At 37.2% G+C, this 18,656-nt stretch overlaps 1 protein-coding gene across 1 annotated transcript in view; it reads left to right on the plus strand.

Moving 5' to 3' along the window:
* AUH (AU RNA binding methylglutaconyl-CoA hydratase) overlaps positions 1–18,656 on the plus strand; it is a 158,612-nt gene that overhangs the window by 20,070 nt on the left and 119,886 nt on the right. Inside the window, 1 exon segment of the mRNA XM_087822523.1 lies at positions 15,188–15,274. Within this exon segment, the coding sequence (XP_087678649.1) occupies positions 15,188–15,274 (87 nt within the window).

Consider the following 18,656-nt stretch of genomic DNA (forward strand, 5'->3'; position numbering starts at 1 on the left):
GTAGTTTTGCTTCTGCTTTTGAATTCTAGTAAATTGTGTTCTGACAAAACTTCTCACTACAATTGTTGTATGTATTGTTCAAATGGATACAGATGCCATGATGTGTGGTTAGATATAAGGGCACCTCTGACTAATGGACTTATCTATTCATTGTTGTTTCAGAATCTCAGGTTGCTATATTTATGTATTTGAATGTTAATTCCTTAGAGCATTGATTTTCAACCCTTTTCATCTCATGGCACATAAACTAATTACTACTAAAATTTTGTGGCACACCAAAAAATATGTTTTTTGCTGATTAGACAAAAAAAATAGGTATAATTTTGACTCATTCGCACTGGACAGCTACTGTCACTTTTTAATTTGACAGTTGAAGGGAAAAGAGGTCATTCCCCTGACTAAATTGTCAGTTATGCGTGTTTTAAAAATTCTTGTGGCACATGGGTTGAAAATTGCTGCCTTAGAGAGTTTGATAAGTGAAAGGATAGGTACCCACAAATTCATATTAGTTTAGCATATGGTTCTTTGTTGTATTTCATGTTTTTGATTTAAAAAAATCTGTTTTATTGAGGTATGAATCACTTGCAATACAATGTACCAATTTTAAGTATATGATTGATGAGTTCTGACAGATGTTTCAACCATGACCACAGTTTTATAAAGAACATGTTCAACACTTAAAAAGCTTTTTTGTGCCTATTTGTAGTCAGTTCCTTCCCCTAGTCTGTGCTCTTAAACCACTGATCTCCTTGCTTTACCATAGTTTTGCATATTCTAGAATGTCTTATAAATGGAGTCCTCTATAGGTGATCTTTAGTATCTGGCTTTTTCATTTAGCATAATGCTTTGAGGTTCACCCATGTTATGTGTTTCAGTAGTTTTGTTTTATTGCCGGGTATGGTTTGTATTTTATATGCTGTGTATTTTATGTGTTGAGTTGCCCATTGTATGGATATGCCACACTTTGACTGCTTCTTTGACCATTTACATACAAGTCTTTTTGTTTTTGTTTCTCTTGGATAAATACTTAGGAATTAACTTACTGGGTTTTAATTTAAGTGTGTGTTTTGTTTTATAAGAAACTGACAATTGTTTTCTAGAGGGGATATGCCATTTTGCATGCCCTCCAGCAATGCACGAGAGATCCAGGTGCTCTACAATCTCGTCAACAATTTATACTGTCAGTTTTTTAAATTTTAGACATCCTAATGGGTACGTAGTTATATGTCATTGTGGTTTTAGTTTGCATTTATTTAATAACTAATGATTTTGAGCATCTTTCCTGCTGCTTTTTTGTCACCTGTATATCTTTTTTGGTGAGTGTTTATTCAGATCTTTTGCCCATGTTTTTATTAGGATGTCAGTAGAATTGTATAGTTCTTTATCTGATATATATTTTGTAGGCATTTTCTCCCAGTCTGTGGCTTGCTTTTTTCTTAACAGTTTGTTTTTAAGAACAAGGGTTTTTCAGTTGAAGTCTGATTCATCAGTTTGGTTTTTTTTAATGGTTCGTACTTATTTTGTGAACTAAGAAATATTCTACTCCAAAGTCACAAAGACTTTCTCAAATTATATTTTCTTCTAGAAGTATTTTAGTTGTACATTTAGATCTAAACCCACATTTTGCAACATATACAAAAATTAACTCAGAATGCATCGTAGGTCTCTGGCCTGGATTCCTAGCACTTAAAACCCTGGGGCCCGGCCGGGCGTGGCTCAGCGGTTGAGTGTCGACCTAGGATCCAGGTGATCTGGGTTCGATTCCCGGTCAGGGCACATGCCCAGGTTGCGGCTTGATCCCCAATGACTGTCTCATCATTGATGTTTCTGTCTGTCTGTCTCTCTCTCTGAAATCAATAAAGATATATTTAAAAAATAAAACAAAACAAAACTCTGGGAATTTCCTGAGTGATAAGAGTACCTTTTGTATGCTAATGAGATGACTAAAGGCTGAGGCCCGTAGATAGCTTTAGGATGGGGGCTGGTTGCCAGAAAAACCAACCATTGCAGGGGTGGGTAACCTTTTTTCTGCCAAGGGCAATTTGGATATTTATAACATCATTCATGGGCTGTATAAAATTGTCAACTTAAAATTAGCCTGCTCTATTTGGTCGAACATTTAATTAACTCACCCCTAATGTGATGTCTGGAACTGCTTCTCTTTGTTGAGGCCTTGGCAGGGCCAGACCAAATGATTTTGAGGCCCAGACCCCCGCCCCAGATTAGAGGGTTAAAATTTTTGTCAGCCCCACTCTTCCAAACTCTCAATTTGAACATGCCAGAGATGCCTTTAAGAAGAACTCAGTACTCATGGCTTTTCTAAGGAGGTAATAATTATTGGCTGTTGCTGATTCATTTCTGGTCCTATTTTTATTTTAAAAACTGCCTAAATAATATTTTATGCTCTGTAGATACTATTTTCTTTTTAAGAAATAGGAAGTATATATTAATAATAAACTGCTGACTCATCCCTCTTCTTCCACTCTTGCCCCATTATAACCCATTCCCCACAAAGCAGTCAAGTGATCTTAAAAAATAACCACCTCTCTCCCCCGCTTCAGATAATCTTTAGAAATAAAGTGTGGGTGAACTGAATAATGGTCCCCTAAAGATGTCTGTGCTGTAATCCCTGGAACCTATGAATAAGTGACTGTAGTCTCTGCAAGTCTTGTCATGTATTTTTTTTAATTTAAAAATTTACAATGCTTTAGAGAAAAAATAAAGACCATTTTAGTTTGAGGGCCTTACTAGAAAGTTGGTGCAGAAAGGCCTGCATGCTATAGTATTCCTATCCTTGGTTGACTGGACTCCTTTCTTTCCTCTGCTGTCCAAGTTCTTCCTTGGGACCTGACCCCTCACTGCAACTGGAGAAACCAGGTTGAGTTCCATTGAGTTCTACAGGAAGGCCCTATGGAGGCTTTGTCTGCGAACATGCAGATAAGGTTCCTCTTATCTGCATTTGCGCACAAGGCCCACAGCCATGTAGACCCCACACATAATGGACTAATGGACTGTAACTAGCTTAATGCTGTACTGGACCCAGCTCCACCATGGAACGGAAACTCTGGACACTGGCTTTGCTTCCAGCTCTACTGAATCCCCAGCTGCACCTCCTCCAGGACTGGATTAAGGGAAATGGGACTTTGCAAACCCAAGAATATATAGTTCCACACAAATAAACTTTCTCCCACATCTTCTCCTCCTGTGGGGGCCTCTGGAAATGCTTATCCCAGCAGCACTCCAAGAACCCCACTCCCAGTAGCAATGGAGAAAGGCCATCCACACATTTTTCAATAACAATAGGACATTCCCTGTTGCCAGGGAAGTGGAGTTCTTGTGGTATTGCAAGAAAAAACATTTTCAGGAACTCACAAGGGAGGATGAGGTCTGGTGGTAAGATTTATTTGGGTGAAAATAGAAGGTGCCAGTGTCCAATCTCTGTCTGTCCTGCCGTCAAAAATCAAGGCTAGAAATAGGGCCAATGTGCAGAGATCTGTGCCATATTAAAGTTTAATGCGGTCCAGCCTTTCTCACCATCTGGCTAGCTTAGCTTATGGTCCCAACTGCAATTCCTGAGTTATATTATCTCTGGCTGGGGAAGGATGAATAACTAAACTTCCCAAGCTTGGTCCAGCACCTCCCCTGCACCATTTTGACTTCTGTTACTTGCTTACCTCCTGCTGCCCACCACCCTGCAGTCTGGTACCAGAGTGCGGAAAGGAGGAGCATTAATCCTTGGCAGGGCAGTGCCGGGACCCCGGAGGGTGTGAAGCACACACTCATACTCCACCCATTATTTTCAACAATGTTCGATTCCATTTGCTTCCTTCCTTATTAATATCCAGCTGACTACCTATGGAAACATCCCTACAGGGTGTTTTTCTCAGTGTCGTTTTGTCCCAGCAGAATGTTACTCTCCTGAAGGATCTGTCTGGCCCTTTGGAGGCTTGTTTTTAAAGTTTCTGATTACTTAATGCCTGGGCTGTTATTTTTTTTTTGATTCCTGCTTGTCATAACGTGAACACCAGGAGTTGTTCAGACCACAGCTCCCTGTGATGTTCTTTCTCTGATAATTGCCTACGAATTGGCAATTTCAGTTTAAAGCTTAAGGGAACCCATGCAGATTATTGGAGCTCTTCCTCTGAGAGGCTCTCTCCTTTTGAGTTTCCTGTCCTGCAGATCCCAGCCATCCAGACCCTCATCTCTATATCATCAAGACTACCATGCTTACTCTATTTAGGTGCCTCTGCCTGGCACCTCCGTTTATAAAGTGCCTTCAGAAAGAAAGCTGGAAGTCAGCACACCCCCAGATCAGTCTCAACAAGTGTGTTGGTCATCTGAAAGACAGTTCATGTATTTTGAGGGAAAAGGGCTAGTCCTGTACCACATACTCCATCACAGTCAGAGGTGGAACTTTCCAGTTCCCTACAGTGTGGAACGGTGTTTAAGAATCAAGATCTAGGTGCTATCTGTGCTTATTGTTTCTTGGGGTTCTTTGTTTCTAGGCTCTTTTACTGGACAGAACTAAGAAATATGTAGATATGTACACACAGAAACACAGTGTCTATGTTTATATTTTGAAAACCACGAGTTCGTACTGATAACCATCTATTTCATCAGCGTGGGATTCATCCTCATGTTTGACTCTGTATTTGTGTCATGTATTCGCTTATTCTCCCAGTCCTATATATGCGAAAACTAGTTTCGGAGTTGTGATCTGTACCACTGGGATAAACACACTTTCTAATTAGAGTTTAATATTTACTTAGTATTTATGTGTTTAGACTGAGGGTATTAAGGAAAAATACTGTGTTGACCCGTTATTTGCGTTATTTCCCCTTTAATGTAATTATGTTTTGTTCATATAAAGTAAAGTTAGTTTTCTTCTCTCTTGTTTATTTTACTTTGCACATGTGAAAATAATCAATGTGGTTTCAAAAGGCAAAACTATCCATAGAAGTTTTACTACCGCTTGCTCCCTCCAGTTCCTTCCATCTGACTCCCACCCTGGAGGGTGTTACTGAACCTCATTAGTTTCCAGTTTATCTGTCATGTTTCTTTCTGTAGAATAAGGTGTGCTTGTTTACCTGTTTCATTTCTTGTACAAGTCTCATTCTGCACGTACTCTTTTGCACTTCACTTTTGTCATTTAACAATATATCCTAGAAATCATTCCCTGATAGTTCATAGGAATATGATGCTAGCTGAAGTGTATGAGGGGTTAGTGAGACTTTTTCAGGATGGAGATTTTATCAAGGTTTGCATGCTGATGGGATGATCCTGATCCCGTTGGGAGGGAGCAGTGACTGGACTTGAGGAGAGAGGCCTTCCAGGAGCCAGAGGCCTGGGATCTAGACAGAACACTAGACAGAATGGAGGTTTTGGGTTTTGGTTGGTGAAAGGATACTTCACTTTGAGAAAAAATGAAGCCACCCTGGTAACCACTGATGTTTTTACTGTCTCCATAGTTTTACCTTTTCCAGATAGTTGGTGGAATTACACAGTATGTACCTTCCTGAGGTTGATTTCTTTAACTTAATAATATGCACTTCAATTTCCTCCTTGGTTTTTCATGCTTTGATAGCTCACTTCTTTTATTGCTGCGTAATATTTTGCTGTATAGATGTATCACAGTTTATTTATTCACGCAACTGCTGAAGGACATCTTGGTTGCTTCCAAGTATTGGCGATTATCAATAAAGCTACTGTAAACATCTGTGTGCAGATTTTTGAGTGGACATGTTTTCAGCTCCTTTGGGTAAATAGCAAGGAGCGTGACTTCCGAATCATAAAAGAATATGTTTAAATTTATAAGAACCCACCAAAATGTTTTCCAAAGAGGCTGCATCATTTTGCATTTCCACCAGCAGTGAATGAGAGTTTCTGTTTCTCTGAGTCCTCGCCAGCCTTTGGTGTTACCAGTCAGTGTTCTAGACTCTGGCCATTCTGATAGGTGTGTAGTAGTGCCTCATTGCATTTTACTTTTCATTCTTTGATTACACGTGATGAGTGTTTTTCATATGCTTAGTTGCCATCTGTATATCTCCTTTGGCGAGGTCTTTGCCCAGTGTTTGAGTTCCTTGTTATTGTTGAGTTTTAAGAGTTCTTTGTATATTTTAGATCAAAGTCCTTTTACAAATATTTTCTCCCAGTCTGTGGTGTGTCTTCTCATTCTCTTGCCTTTGCCTTTTGCAGAGCAGAAGTTTTTCACTTTATTGCAGTCCAGCATATTGGTTATTTCTTTCATGGGTAATGCCTTTGATGTGTCCATACATTAACTGTATAGATCAGGTTGGGAAGAACTGGCATCTTGACAATACTGAGTCTCCCTATCCATGAACCGTGGACGCTCTCTCTATTTACTTCATAGTACTTTGACTTTGTTCATCAGTTTTGTGTTTTTTCCTCAGAGTTCTTGTGCGTATTTTGTTAGATATATACCTAAGTATTTCATTTTTGCGTGGTGCTAATGTAAGTGGTATTGTGTTTTCAATTTCAAATTCCACTTGCTCATTGTTGGTATATTAAAAAAACACAGTTGACTTTTATATATTAACCCTGTATTCTGCAACCTTGGTATAATCGTTCATTAGTTCCAGGAATGTTTTTGTCAATTCTTTTGCATTTTCTACATAGCTGATGATCATGTCATCTGTGAACAGTGACAGTTTTATGTCTTTCTTCCCAGTCTATATTACCTTTCCTTGCTTTATTGCATTAATACAGGCATACCTTACTTTATTGCGCTTTGCTTTATTGTGATTCACAGATCATGTGTTTTCATCAACATCAAGGCAAGACCTGCACCAGCAAAAAGATTGTGACTCGGTGAAGGCTCTGGTGATGGGTTAAAAAATAGGGAGGGTCAGTGTGACGTAAAATTTTAAATGAGAAGATGAATATTAGTGGGTTAAAAATAGTTGCTCTTTATGAAATACACCTAAAGCATAAGGACATAGGTTGAAAGTCAAGGATTGAAAAAGATAAACCAGTCTAATGTAACTAAAAGAATAAAATAGACTTGTATGCAGACTTTTATTAGGGAGAATAATTACTAGAGATAAAGAAAGTCCCTAGATAATGATAAAAGGATTAATTCCTGCAGGTCGGTATAATGATTTTCTACTTCTATGCTATTAGAAACAGCCTCAAAATACATAGTACAAAAATTGATAACACTACAAGGAAAAAACGAACAAATCCACCATCATAATGGGAATTTTTACCACCTTTCTCAATATTAATAGATTAAACATGAAAAGTCAGTAAATCTGTAGAAGATTTAAATAAGTCAGTTAACAAGCTTAACCTTTATATCTTGAGCCCCTTGGACCTAGATTTAGTTTCTGAGTTTTGTTTTGGAACATTTCTACTTGAATGAACTAATGTTTCATGACTTTCATTTCTTTATTAGAGTTTTTCTGAAGAGCAGAAAATTTACTTTAAAAAGATTAAAACTTATTTTCTCTTGCAATTACTGTATGGGTCATTTGGACCTTTTTATGAATCTAAGATGCATTATGGGTTCTTATCTCATATCTCTGTGTCTTTATATTGATAATTTTATCATCCTAGGAATGATTTTATCATTACTTATCAATTCTCAGCCATGTTAAGAAAGATTAAGAACATGGGAAAATGATGGAATTGTCTAGAAGATACAATAGTTAAGCCATTGCTGTTGCATTATCTTGTTTTTTTTTTGCATGGCCTCAAGAATTGCATCATCTTTTAAGAAAATATAAATGAAGTCTGGAGGCACCTTCTTTGCAGTTTTTCTTTTACCTTTCATTGAACACATCAAGAGTTTAGAAATTTTCATTTACCTATAATGGCCAAGAATTGACAAGTTGACTGAAGAGGACATTTCCACAGTTATTAGGTGGAAAAATAATGATTGAATAAAGACAGCAGGACTCTTGGCCCTAATGAGATGGCAGAGTTGATCATGTGAGTGAAATCTTGGACTGTGAATAATCAGATGGTAACATCCTGGATGAATTTTCCTAAACTCAAGAACTGATGAGTGAATGATATATTAATATGGAATTTTCATCCAGTCAGTTGTTTAGTAGGAAAGACTTCACCATGCAGTATTTTGTGACAAGAACTTGAACCATCCCTTTTGCCAAAAGGATTGTGACAGGACACCTGCATTTCCTATAAGGTTTGTGCATGAACGTTTACTGGATTGTCTGTGAAAGGTGTGGAAGGCAGGTATATATACAGAGGTGAGGAGGGGAATAGATGACATAAATGAAAGCAGATCACGGACTTGATCATTTGGACTGATGTTTATAAATCGAAAAATGAACATATTTAGGATTCACGGAACACAGAATTATGAGCCAGCAAAGTTTTCAAAAGCCCTGAATTTCTACACTGCAAGTGCAAGAAGAACCAGAAGTCGTGGTCATCTCTCAGATAAATTTGAAATCTGGAATCTGCTTTTATAAAACTGTATGTTCCAGGCTCATGCATGTCAGTTGAACGGTTTTATTAAAATATATAGCCCTTTTTACATGTGTGTTTGTGCATGTGTATGTGTGTGGTTGCTTATGTATTGGAATATATTTATACATATAGATATATGTATTTGTAGTGTGTGTACACATAAATGCACATACCAAGAAAAAGTAAAAAATAGGGGCTTGCTATGTTAACATTTTAACTAAAATTTCTAATAAATCTGCTTTTCACTATCCTTTCATTTCTCTTTAAGTTATTTATAAAATGATCTAAATAGTAAATAAAATATAAAGGCTCTTTCAGCCCTAGCTGATCAAAGTTGTTGATCATTTCTCTGGGTTTACTGAGGGTTAATGTAGTGTACCTGTATGGATCATTGCCCTCAGCAGTTGATGACTGTGGATTTCTTTCAAGCACATGTGGAATATTTATGAAAATTAACCATCTGCTTGACTATAAAACCACAGATTTCAAAGACTACATTCTGTGACTATAGGCAGTTAATGTAGAAGTAATTTACAGAAAGGTAATTAGAAAAAATCCCCTACATTGTGGAGTTTAAAATAACTTCTAAGTAACTTACAGCTCAGCAAAGGAATCTTTTTTAAAAAAGTATGGTTTTATTGATTGTTTAGAGAGGAAGGGAGAGGGAGAGAGAGAGAAACATTGATTATAGCCTCCTGCACGCCTCCTACCCCTGACATGTGCCTTGAAAGGTGTGGAAAGCAGGTATATATACAGAGGTGAGGAGGGGAATAGATGACAGAGAAATGGAAGCAGATCACTGGCTTTATCATTTGGACTGATGTTTATAAATCGAAAAATGAACAATTTAGGATTCATGGAACAAAGAATATGGTTGTCCTCAACAAAATTATGAGCCAGCAAAATTTTCAAAAGCCCTAAATTTCTACACTGCAAGTGGAAGAAGAACCATAAATCGTGATCATGTCTCAGAGATAAATTTGAAACCTGGAATTGGCTTTTCTAAAACTGTGGCTTCTCGGTGCATGGGATGGAATCGAACCCGTGACTTCTCGGTGCATGGGGTGTTGCTCAACCAACTGAGCCACACCAGCCAGGGCTCAACAAGGAAGCTTAATGGAAATTAGAACATACTCAGAATTAAATCTAACAAAAGTTGTGTAATATAGTTACGATTTAAGATTGTACTTTAAAAGAGAATAAAGACTCATAATGAATAAGAACTCAAGAAGTGATAAAAAATAACTATTGAATAAACACAAATGAGATAGAAGAAAGGAAGGTGAGCGTAACCTTATGAGATGGAAAACACAGTGAGTAGTGAGGATACTGAAACCCAAAGCGGGTTCTTTGAAAAGTCAAGTAGTCAAACTTCTGGCAAGATATTCAGATTGTAAAAGGAAGCCATAGGTTTACGTTCCACAGAGAGTAAACTGGTAAGAGAATATTAAGAATAACTGATCCCAAAATATTTGAAATTTTAGGTGGAATAGATAAGTTATTGGAAAATAAAACTTAACCAGATTGACTTAAGAAATAGAAAACTTGACTAATCCCAGAACATTGAAAACATCTGGTCAGCAGTTTTCCAACTGTGCCCCACAAGGATTTATAAAACGCAACACCTGACTACTTAGGGGCACTGACTTCTTTTCCCTTAGATTGTCAAATAAAAAGATGACAACAGCCAACACAACAATAGTCGTCTGGTATGAATGAGTCAAGGTTATACCTATTTTTTTTTTGGTCAAATCAGCAAAATATATTTTCAATGTGCCACAAAATTTTCGTAATTGGTTTATGTGCGCCATGAGATGAAAAAGGTTAGAAATCGTTCTACCAAACATTCATGGAATGGAAAATTTTAGTCTTATGTACATTCTTTGGGAAAATAAAAAAAGAAAGGTTCTTTTCTAGCTTCTCTTGTGAGGGTAGGATAACCTGATACAGCCACCATGCAAGAACAGTGCAGGAGAGGAAACAGACTAATTTCGTCTTGGGTGGGGAACCTTTTTCTGCCAAGGACCATTTGGATATTTATAACACTACTTGCAGGCCGTACAAAATTATCAACTTAAAAATTAGCCTGCAATATTTGGTCAGACATTTAATCAACTCACCCCTAATGTGATGGCTGAAATTGCGGTTGCCTTGGCAGGGCCAGGCCACATAATTTCAGCCTGTGGGCTGGATGTTCCCCATCCCTGTATGGACACCTCTGCTCTTCAGGTGGTTGAGCTGCCTGGAACTCCTTGGTTGTCTTGACCTGATGTTCTGATTGAATGGAGAGAAAAGAAGCCTGTTTGGAGTGGGAGCAAGAAAGACCAGGCTGCTTGGATCAAAGGCACTGGCACATGTACATAAACTGGAACGATTCACAAATGATGACTTTGACCATTGCATAGTAATACTCTACACATTTGTGAGGCATTTCATCATTTACTGCTGAGCAGAATGCAACTTAAAGGTACCAGCTCTTGTCCATTAGATGGCCACTGCCAGGCCCTGGTTGTAATGTGGAGCTATGCACTGGGACAGTGTGGGGAGCTGGAAATACTTTAGAAAAGAACTTGTTAATAACTTTCAAAGATCGTCATTTGCATTCCACATGACCCAGCAACTGCACACGTGCTCTGAGGGAAATGACTTAAAGTAGCGATGATCCAGCTTCAGGCCATCAGGCCGGGCTATTTCTAGGCACTAGGAGATCAGCTGGTCTAGGGGAATCGAGCTGATGCACAGCGTATGCGTGCACTCTCTCATAAGACTGCGGCTGATCTGTAGGTTACGGTGCTCTTTACCATCTTCACTTTTCATAGGTGCCCTTGGATTTTATAGCAGTCAGTCCAGATCTTACTTTGCTTCCTTTCTCCTGGAGGGGAAAAAAACTCAATTATTAAAAATGGATATTTTAAAATACAAAGTTTGAGAATTTCAACTGGGATCCTATCTTCTGATAGTTTTCAATTCCTTGCTTTCTGCATAGTTTAAAGACAACTTTGTATCTGTTACGGAGTTTTCAGTGCTTCTTGATTACTGTGTGATTTTTTAAGAGTTGGCTGTAAAGGTGCTGAAAGAATTGGGTGATAGTGCTGAAGCAAAACTCCCTTGTTTATGTGAAGAAGTTTTCTCAGTGGGAATAAAATTGGTAATAGACCTTGCCTCATTCTAGCAATAAGTTATTTGTATGCATAGATATATGAAATAATGGAATGAGGGGGATGGTCCCATCTGTCTCATTCAGATACATTGAGTAAAAGTTTACTTTTAATGTCTAATAGTTATCAGATTTGCAACATATTTGTGCTTCAATCATTTGTGTTCTAAAAGTACTTGTAATTTGTTACATTTACAGGGCATTTAATAAAAATTAATTTACATATTTTGTTGCAAAGGAATATGACAGTGATCAGTAAAAGATTTTTAAGTATAAGCACCGATTACATCAGAGAAAAATATAGGAAAGTGGAGTAGAAATATCAGTTGATAGAGAAAAGAAATGATTCTCATTGTAAAGCAAGGATTTGTTTGTATCTTTCAGACCTGGGGGATTTTGAGAATCAAGTCATGGTGGTATGTAGATTCCACTGGACACATTTACAGTGATACATGTAGTTGTATTTTAAAATACCAGTGTTTACAGTGCACTGTAATCCTACAACTATTTCAACTTAAATGATGAAAATTTTGATGTCAGTATAAACATGCTCAAGGAGCACATCGTTTTTCAGAATTCTTTTTAGCAGTAACGGGAACAAAAAAGGTTGAAGACCATTGACTTTGAAAGCATTAGATCTCAAGGGGGGTGGTAACACTCACTGGGGAGCGTATTGGAACTTTGGGGGACATTTTTGGTTGTTGGAGTGATTGAGGGGCTTTACTCTCATTTGGTTCATTAGGGGTGAGGAAGCTGGACATCCTGCAAGCATACAACAAAGAATGTTATTGCTGTTTCCCGTAATTCAGCCCCACTGAACTAGTCCACTGCAAATGTAAATAAGGAGAAATTTAATATGTAATAATCCTAAAGCATACTTAAAATAGGAGTTTATAAAAAAATGATCCCTGGAATTTTACAAGAGGGCCATTTCTATGAAATAAGTGAATTCAGTTATTTTCATGATTTGCAAATTTTTTTGGCTATTCTGCATGTATTTATGGCATCTGCTAATAATGACAGCTTAATTTTTTCCCTTCTGATCCTTGTAATTGTTAAATATTTCTCATTACGCTCACTAGTACTCTCTTTAGAAGAGAGAAAGAACCCATCTCTATGATCTCTGAGGAGAAGCCTTCTGCGACTGACCGTTAAAGATGATGTTAGGGTAGCTGTTCTTTAGCAGGTGAAGAACCATCTCCATTTCTAGTCTGCTATGAATTTTTAATTAAAAATGGGTGTTGATTAGATATGACACAAAAAGCACAAGTGATAAGGGAAAAAAGATAAATCGGAATTCATTAAAATCAAAACCATCAAACCATCAGAAAAGTGAAAGGATAAGCTGCAGGTGGGGGAAGAATATTTGTAAGTCATATTCCTGAGAATTTTATCCAAGATATAACTCTTACAGCCCAATAAGAAGAAAAATTATCCAGTGAAAACAAATGAGCAAAAGTTTTGAATAGACGTTTCAGGAAAGCTGTATGAATGGCTAATAAACACCTGAAAAGGTGTTTCACCTCATTAGTCATTAGGGAAATATAAATTTAAAACCATAATAGGTACCATTTCCCACCTACTTAAATGGCTTTAATAAAATAGGCAGACTAGTGTTGGTGACTACACAGGACAAAAGAGACCCTTAGGCAGTGCTGATAGGAATTGATTTCAGAGAGAGGAAGGGAGAGGGAGAGAGAGAGAAACATCAATGATGAGAGAGTCATTGATCGGCTGCCTCCTGCACACCCCCGACTGGAGATCGAGCCCGCAACCCAGGCATGTGCCCCGACCAGGAATCAAACCCCGATTGCCTGGATCCTGGGTCGACGCTCAACCGTTGAGCCACACCCGGCCAGGCTCCATTTTTAAGTTTTTGAGGAATTTCCATACTGTTTTCCACAGTGGCTGCCCCAGTCTACATTCCCACCTGCAGTGTACCAGGGCTCCCTTTCCTCACACCCTCGCCAGCACTTGTGTGTTGATTTGTTGATGGAGCCATTCTGACAGGTGTGAGGTGATATGTCACTGTGGTTTTAATTCTCAGTGTTAAATAGCAGTGAGTTGAATCATTATTTCTTTTAACAAATACATCCTACTAGTTAGAATTTTTTTAATAACATTTTTCTTTAATGCTAAATTTTAATTCTTCATGGAAAAATGGATTATGAAGTCATATATCAGGTATTCAAAAATGTTTAACATATTGAGTACCCACCACCTGACTGACTAAGCAATTCCATATTACAAAGGTTGAAATCCTTCCTCTGTGCAGATTGCCAATCACAGCCCCACCGTTTGAGTTGGTGTTTATAATTTCCATGCATGTTTTACATTGCTAAATAGCAACTTGTGTAAAATGGCTATTATCCTGTGTATCTTTTCCGTATATAAGTGTGTAATAATATGCCCTTCAACATTTTTAGATTTACCTATATATGTATACTCTAATTCATTTATACTAGAATTCTTCATTCCTTTATATATTATTTTTCAGTTTTATTAATAATCCTTTTGATCGATATTTAGGTTATTTCCAAATTTTTGCTACTTGTTGTTGTTCATATTTCCTTGGGCATATGTTTGAGAGATTTTCTTGGGTGTGTGAATATATATATAAAATTGTGTTTGTGTGTGTGTGTGTGTGTGTGTGTGTGTGTGTGTGTGTGTGTGTGTGTGTGAGAGCTGCAGTTCTCACTTCCGCACGAACTATGTGGGCTTGGACTGTCCCAACGTCAGCTGCTTGGTACTTGATATTATATCTAGTTGTGATTAATTTATAATGGACTAATAAGAGAAAGCTGAGTGTATGCCTTTTGTGCTCTAATTTTATGTTTTCTATTTGTCTATTTATTTACATGAGGACCTACCCTTCTCAGATAGTTTAATTTTATTAAAAAGAATGTCTTTGTTGAGCCACAGAGTAAATGGTTCCTTAAAGAATTCTTTATGTTTTTCTCTGTTCCAAAGTGATAAACTCATAATAATGAAATTGTCAGTGTGTTCTTACTTAAAGCCAGTGATTCTCAGATGTGATCTGTAGACACCAAGGCAGGCATCCATGAAATGGTTTTCTCTGTGGAAAGGCATGATTTGCTCTTTTCACTAGGCTGACATTTGCACTGATGGGGCAGAAGCAATGGTGGGTGAAACCGCCAACATCTTTACAAGAACCAAGGAAGTGTCCTCAATCTGTAGTTATTTAGGTTAACGTGAATGGGTTTATTTGTATTAGTAAATGAATAAGTGTTTAAAAAAATTGTAGTTTTAGTTTCTAGTAGAGTAACTATCGGTACATAAAACCTAAATGTGGTCTTTTCCTCTAAGAGGTTAAAGGGGTCAGGTCCTGAGACCACAGAGTTTGAGAACCCACCCTAGGCACAGGTAGGTATATGAACAGACAGATATGTTATTCTTCCTGATGCTTGTCTTTGAGAAGAAAAACTTAGCTAATATAGTTCCTTTAACTGATAAGTTCAGTTGATTTAATGTTACATATGAATTTAAAATTTTCAGCTTATTTCATCAAAATTTTGTTTATAACTAGATTATATTTGTAAATAAAATACTTTGCAGGTGCTGACCTTAAGGAAAGAGCCAAAATGAATCCTAGTGAAGTTGGTCCTTTTGTCTCCAAAATAAGAGCAGTGATTAATGAAATTGGTAAGTACAGTTAAGTTCTTCTTAGCATGCGGAAGTTGACCTCAAAGGTCAGATGTAAAAAGCTGTACACTGTCTTTATATATAAAATTTGGCCAAAATACTTCTATAAAATTAGGTAATCGTGGCCTATAACTGGGTGTTGTAAAGTAGCATGTAATATATTTGATTTGAAAATTTGTGAAGATAATTATTACAAAACAGAGAGTAATTTATAACTCTTAAATAATTTCATACACAAATGTATTTATAGATTTGAATTTTTTTGTTTTTTTTTACATACATAGGATTATACTGTTTCCTTAGAATTACAGACATTTATGTAATATTTATATCTCAGTACACATCATTCTATTTTATTACTAATACTTTTTAATATTCTGCTGTATTGAATAGTGATCCATAGCATAGCCTCTCCATATTTTAAAGTTTTTTTTTTAAAAATTATTTCTTCATTAATGAACACTTGGGTGTTTTTGTTGTTGTTATTTATAAACAAGCAGTGAAAATCGTTGTATCGAGTCTTTTAGAACATTAGTATATGTACTTATAGAATTAGTCTTGAGTATAATGTGTTCATTGTACACTTTAATAATCCTACCAGATTATATTTTAAAAAGATTGCAATAATTTACATTCCCATCAATTATATGACAGTACCTGTTTCCTCATATTTCTGTCAGCATTTAATGTTGCTATTTATAAAAATTTTCAAGGTTAAAAAACAGACATCTTAGCACTTTCATTTGCATTTCCCCACATGTTGTGTCATGTTTTATCTTCAACTGCCTCTTCACATCCTTCATCTCTTTTTTATAGCATCATATAATAATTATTTATGTATATGGCCTTGGTCTTGGATCTTTTTCTCCTCAAATTTACTCCTACTATTTTATAGCATTTATACCTTTGAGTTGGATCTCCCCCTTCCCATTTCTGTTGAAGTCTGGTTATTGCAGGTCTGTAGGAAAGTCACTAAATTTTATGTGCTTATCTTATATCATGCCAACCTTCTAATTACTGGCACTAGTTATTGTTATTTCTCAATTAATTTTCTTGTGTTTTCCAGATAAAAGTTTATTATTTATAAATGCAATTTTTTGTCTTCTTTCCCTAACATTTTCATCTTAGATATTTTTCATATGTTTTTACATTGTCTGAGGCCCTTGGTACAATATTCAGTTGTTGAAGGGAGCATGTTTATCCTTAACCTCTTTTGACTTTGATGAATGCTTTTAATATTTTGCTAATAGTTTATCAAGTTCAGGGAATTTCCTTCTATTTCCGCTGCACTGGCTTTACTTTAACTAGAATAAACCCACCTGGTCATTGTGGTTAGTGGTTATAGTGGTCTTTACTGTATTCCTCTGGATTCAGTTTTATATATGTTGGTACAGTCATAAATGAGATTGATTTTCGGATTTGGTTTTGTGCTGACCTCTCCTGGCTTGGTGTCAGATTATGTATACAGCCTTCATGGAATGAGCTGAAGCCTTTCCGTCTTTTTCTGCGCTATCCTGGGAACCATCTGTTACTTCAAGGATTAGTAGAATTTGACCATGTGACATCTTTTGGAGTCCTGTATGGTTTTGGTATTACTTTTTAAAAATATTTAATTTTGTTTTTGCTATCACCACTATCCCCTATAGGCCCTCTTCCACCTCCACCAATTCCATAGCCCCCACGCCCCACAATCACAGCACTAAGTTCTAAAATATTTGTGTCTTGATTTCTAGAATGGTGGTTGTTATCCTTCTGCCTCTTTTTATCCTGTGCTAGTGTCAGCAGAGGCTTTTCTCTGCTTTTCTCTCCACTTCAACCTCGTGTTCAGAGCCTCCTTGAGGGTCTTGGTCTCCATCGGTCAGAGCTTGGTCTTGGAAGTAAAAGTGGAAACTGCGACTTTACGTATGTGCTAGGAGGAGTGGCATGACTGGTCCAGTTGTAAACATCATCTTGATGTTTCTTCTAAGCCTCTTTCTGGTTTTGTTGATCTGAAATTGGAATTTTTCTGGGACTTTTTAAATGAAGCACTGTTTCTGGTTTTGCAGTGACATTTTCTTTCTGTGATTGTAGCTATAGTATTTTTTTGTTTATCCTGATTCAGTCTGCCTTTTCCTCTTCCATGAATTCCCCAATATTTTTTAATGATACCTTTCATTGCAACATTACAGTCGGCATGAAATGTTTAAGTTGCCTTTTGTAGTGGCTTAATGAGATTTGGAGGGTTAGGTAGAAACTAAGTGTCTCCATCTAATCTACTCATTTAATATATGAAACCAGGGGCAGGCAAACTTTCTTAAAGGGATGGGTAGTAAGTATATTTGGCTTTGCAGGGCCATTATGATCTCTGTCACAGCTGCTCAACCTTTTTTTCTTTTAAAGGCTTTCTTTTTCTAGAGCAGTTTTAGTTCACATCAAAATGGAAAGGAGGGTACAAAGATTCTGCATATACCCCCTCCACATATGCACAGCTTCCCCCATTATTAACACCCCCCTCCAGAGTGATGCATTTGTTACTACTGATGAACCTACATTGACACATTATAATTACCCAAAGTCCAGAATTTACTCTTGGTTTTGGACATTCTATAAGTTTGAATAAATACAAAATGACATATATCAATCATTATAGTGTCTTATTTTTATTGGTTTAAAAATCCTCAGTGCATGGCCTTGTTATCCCCTCTCCCCTCTCCTCTCTCTGACAACCACTTTTTAATTTTTTTTTTAATGTCTTTATTGATTTCAGAGAGAGGAAAGGAGAGGGAGAGAGAGACAGAAACATCAATGATGAGTCATTGATCCAGCCCACAACCTGGGCATGTGCCCTGACCGGGAATCGAACCCCGATCGCCTGGATCCTAGGTCGACCCCCAACCGCTGAGCCACGCCCGGCCGGGCGGGCAACCACTTTTTACTGTCTTCATAATTTTTTATTTATAGAATGTCATATGGTTGGAATCATATAGTTCGTAGCCTTTTCAAATTAGTTTCTTTCATATAATAACATGCATGAACGTTTTCTCCATGCTCTTTCATGACTTGCTACCTTACTTTTAGCGCTGAATAGTATTTCATTGTTTGGATGTACGTTTATCCATTCACCTACCAAAGAATGTCTTGGTTGCTTCCATGTACTGGCAGTTATGAGTAAAACTGTGTGTAGGCTTTCGTATGGACATAAATTTTCAGTTCCTTTGTGTAAACACCAAGGAACAAAATTGCTGGATCATGATGTTGCTGGTGGAAATGGGGCCCTTGTGGTGGTGTGAGACGTTTTTGGGAGCCACATGGGAGGATGCGGGCTGGTGGTAAGATTTATTTGGGTGGGAATAGGCTGCCCCCAGGTTCACAATTTCTCATTTCTGTCCCTCGGGCTGTGAGA

Source organism: Miniopterus natalensis, chromosome 12, assembly GCF_054644295.1.
Source record: "Miniopterus natalensis isolate mMinNat1 chromosome 12, mMinNat1.hap1, whole genome shotgun sequence".
In the NCBI taxonomy this organism is placed as follows: Eukaryota; Metazoa; Chordata; class Mammalia; order Chiroptera; family Miniopteridae; genus Miniopterus; species Miniopterus natalensis.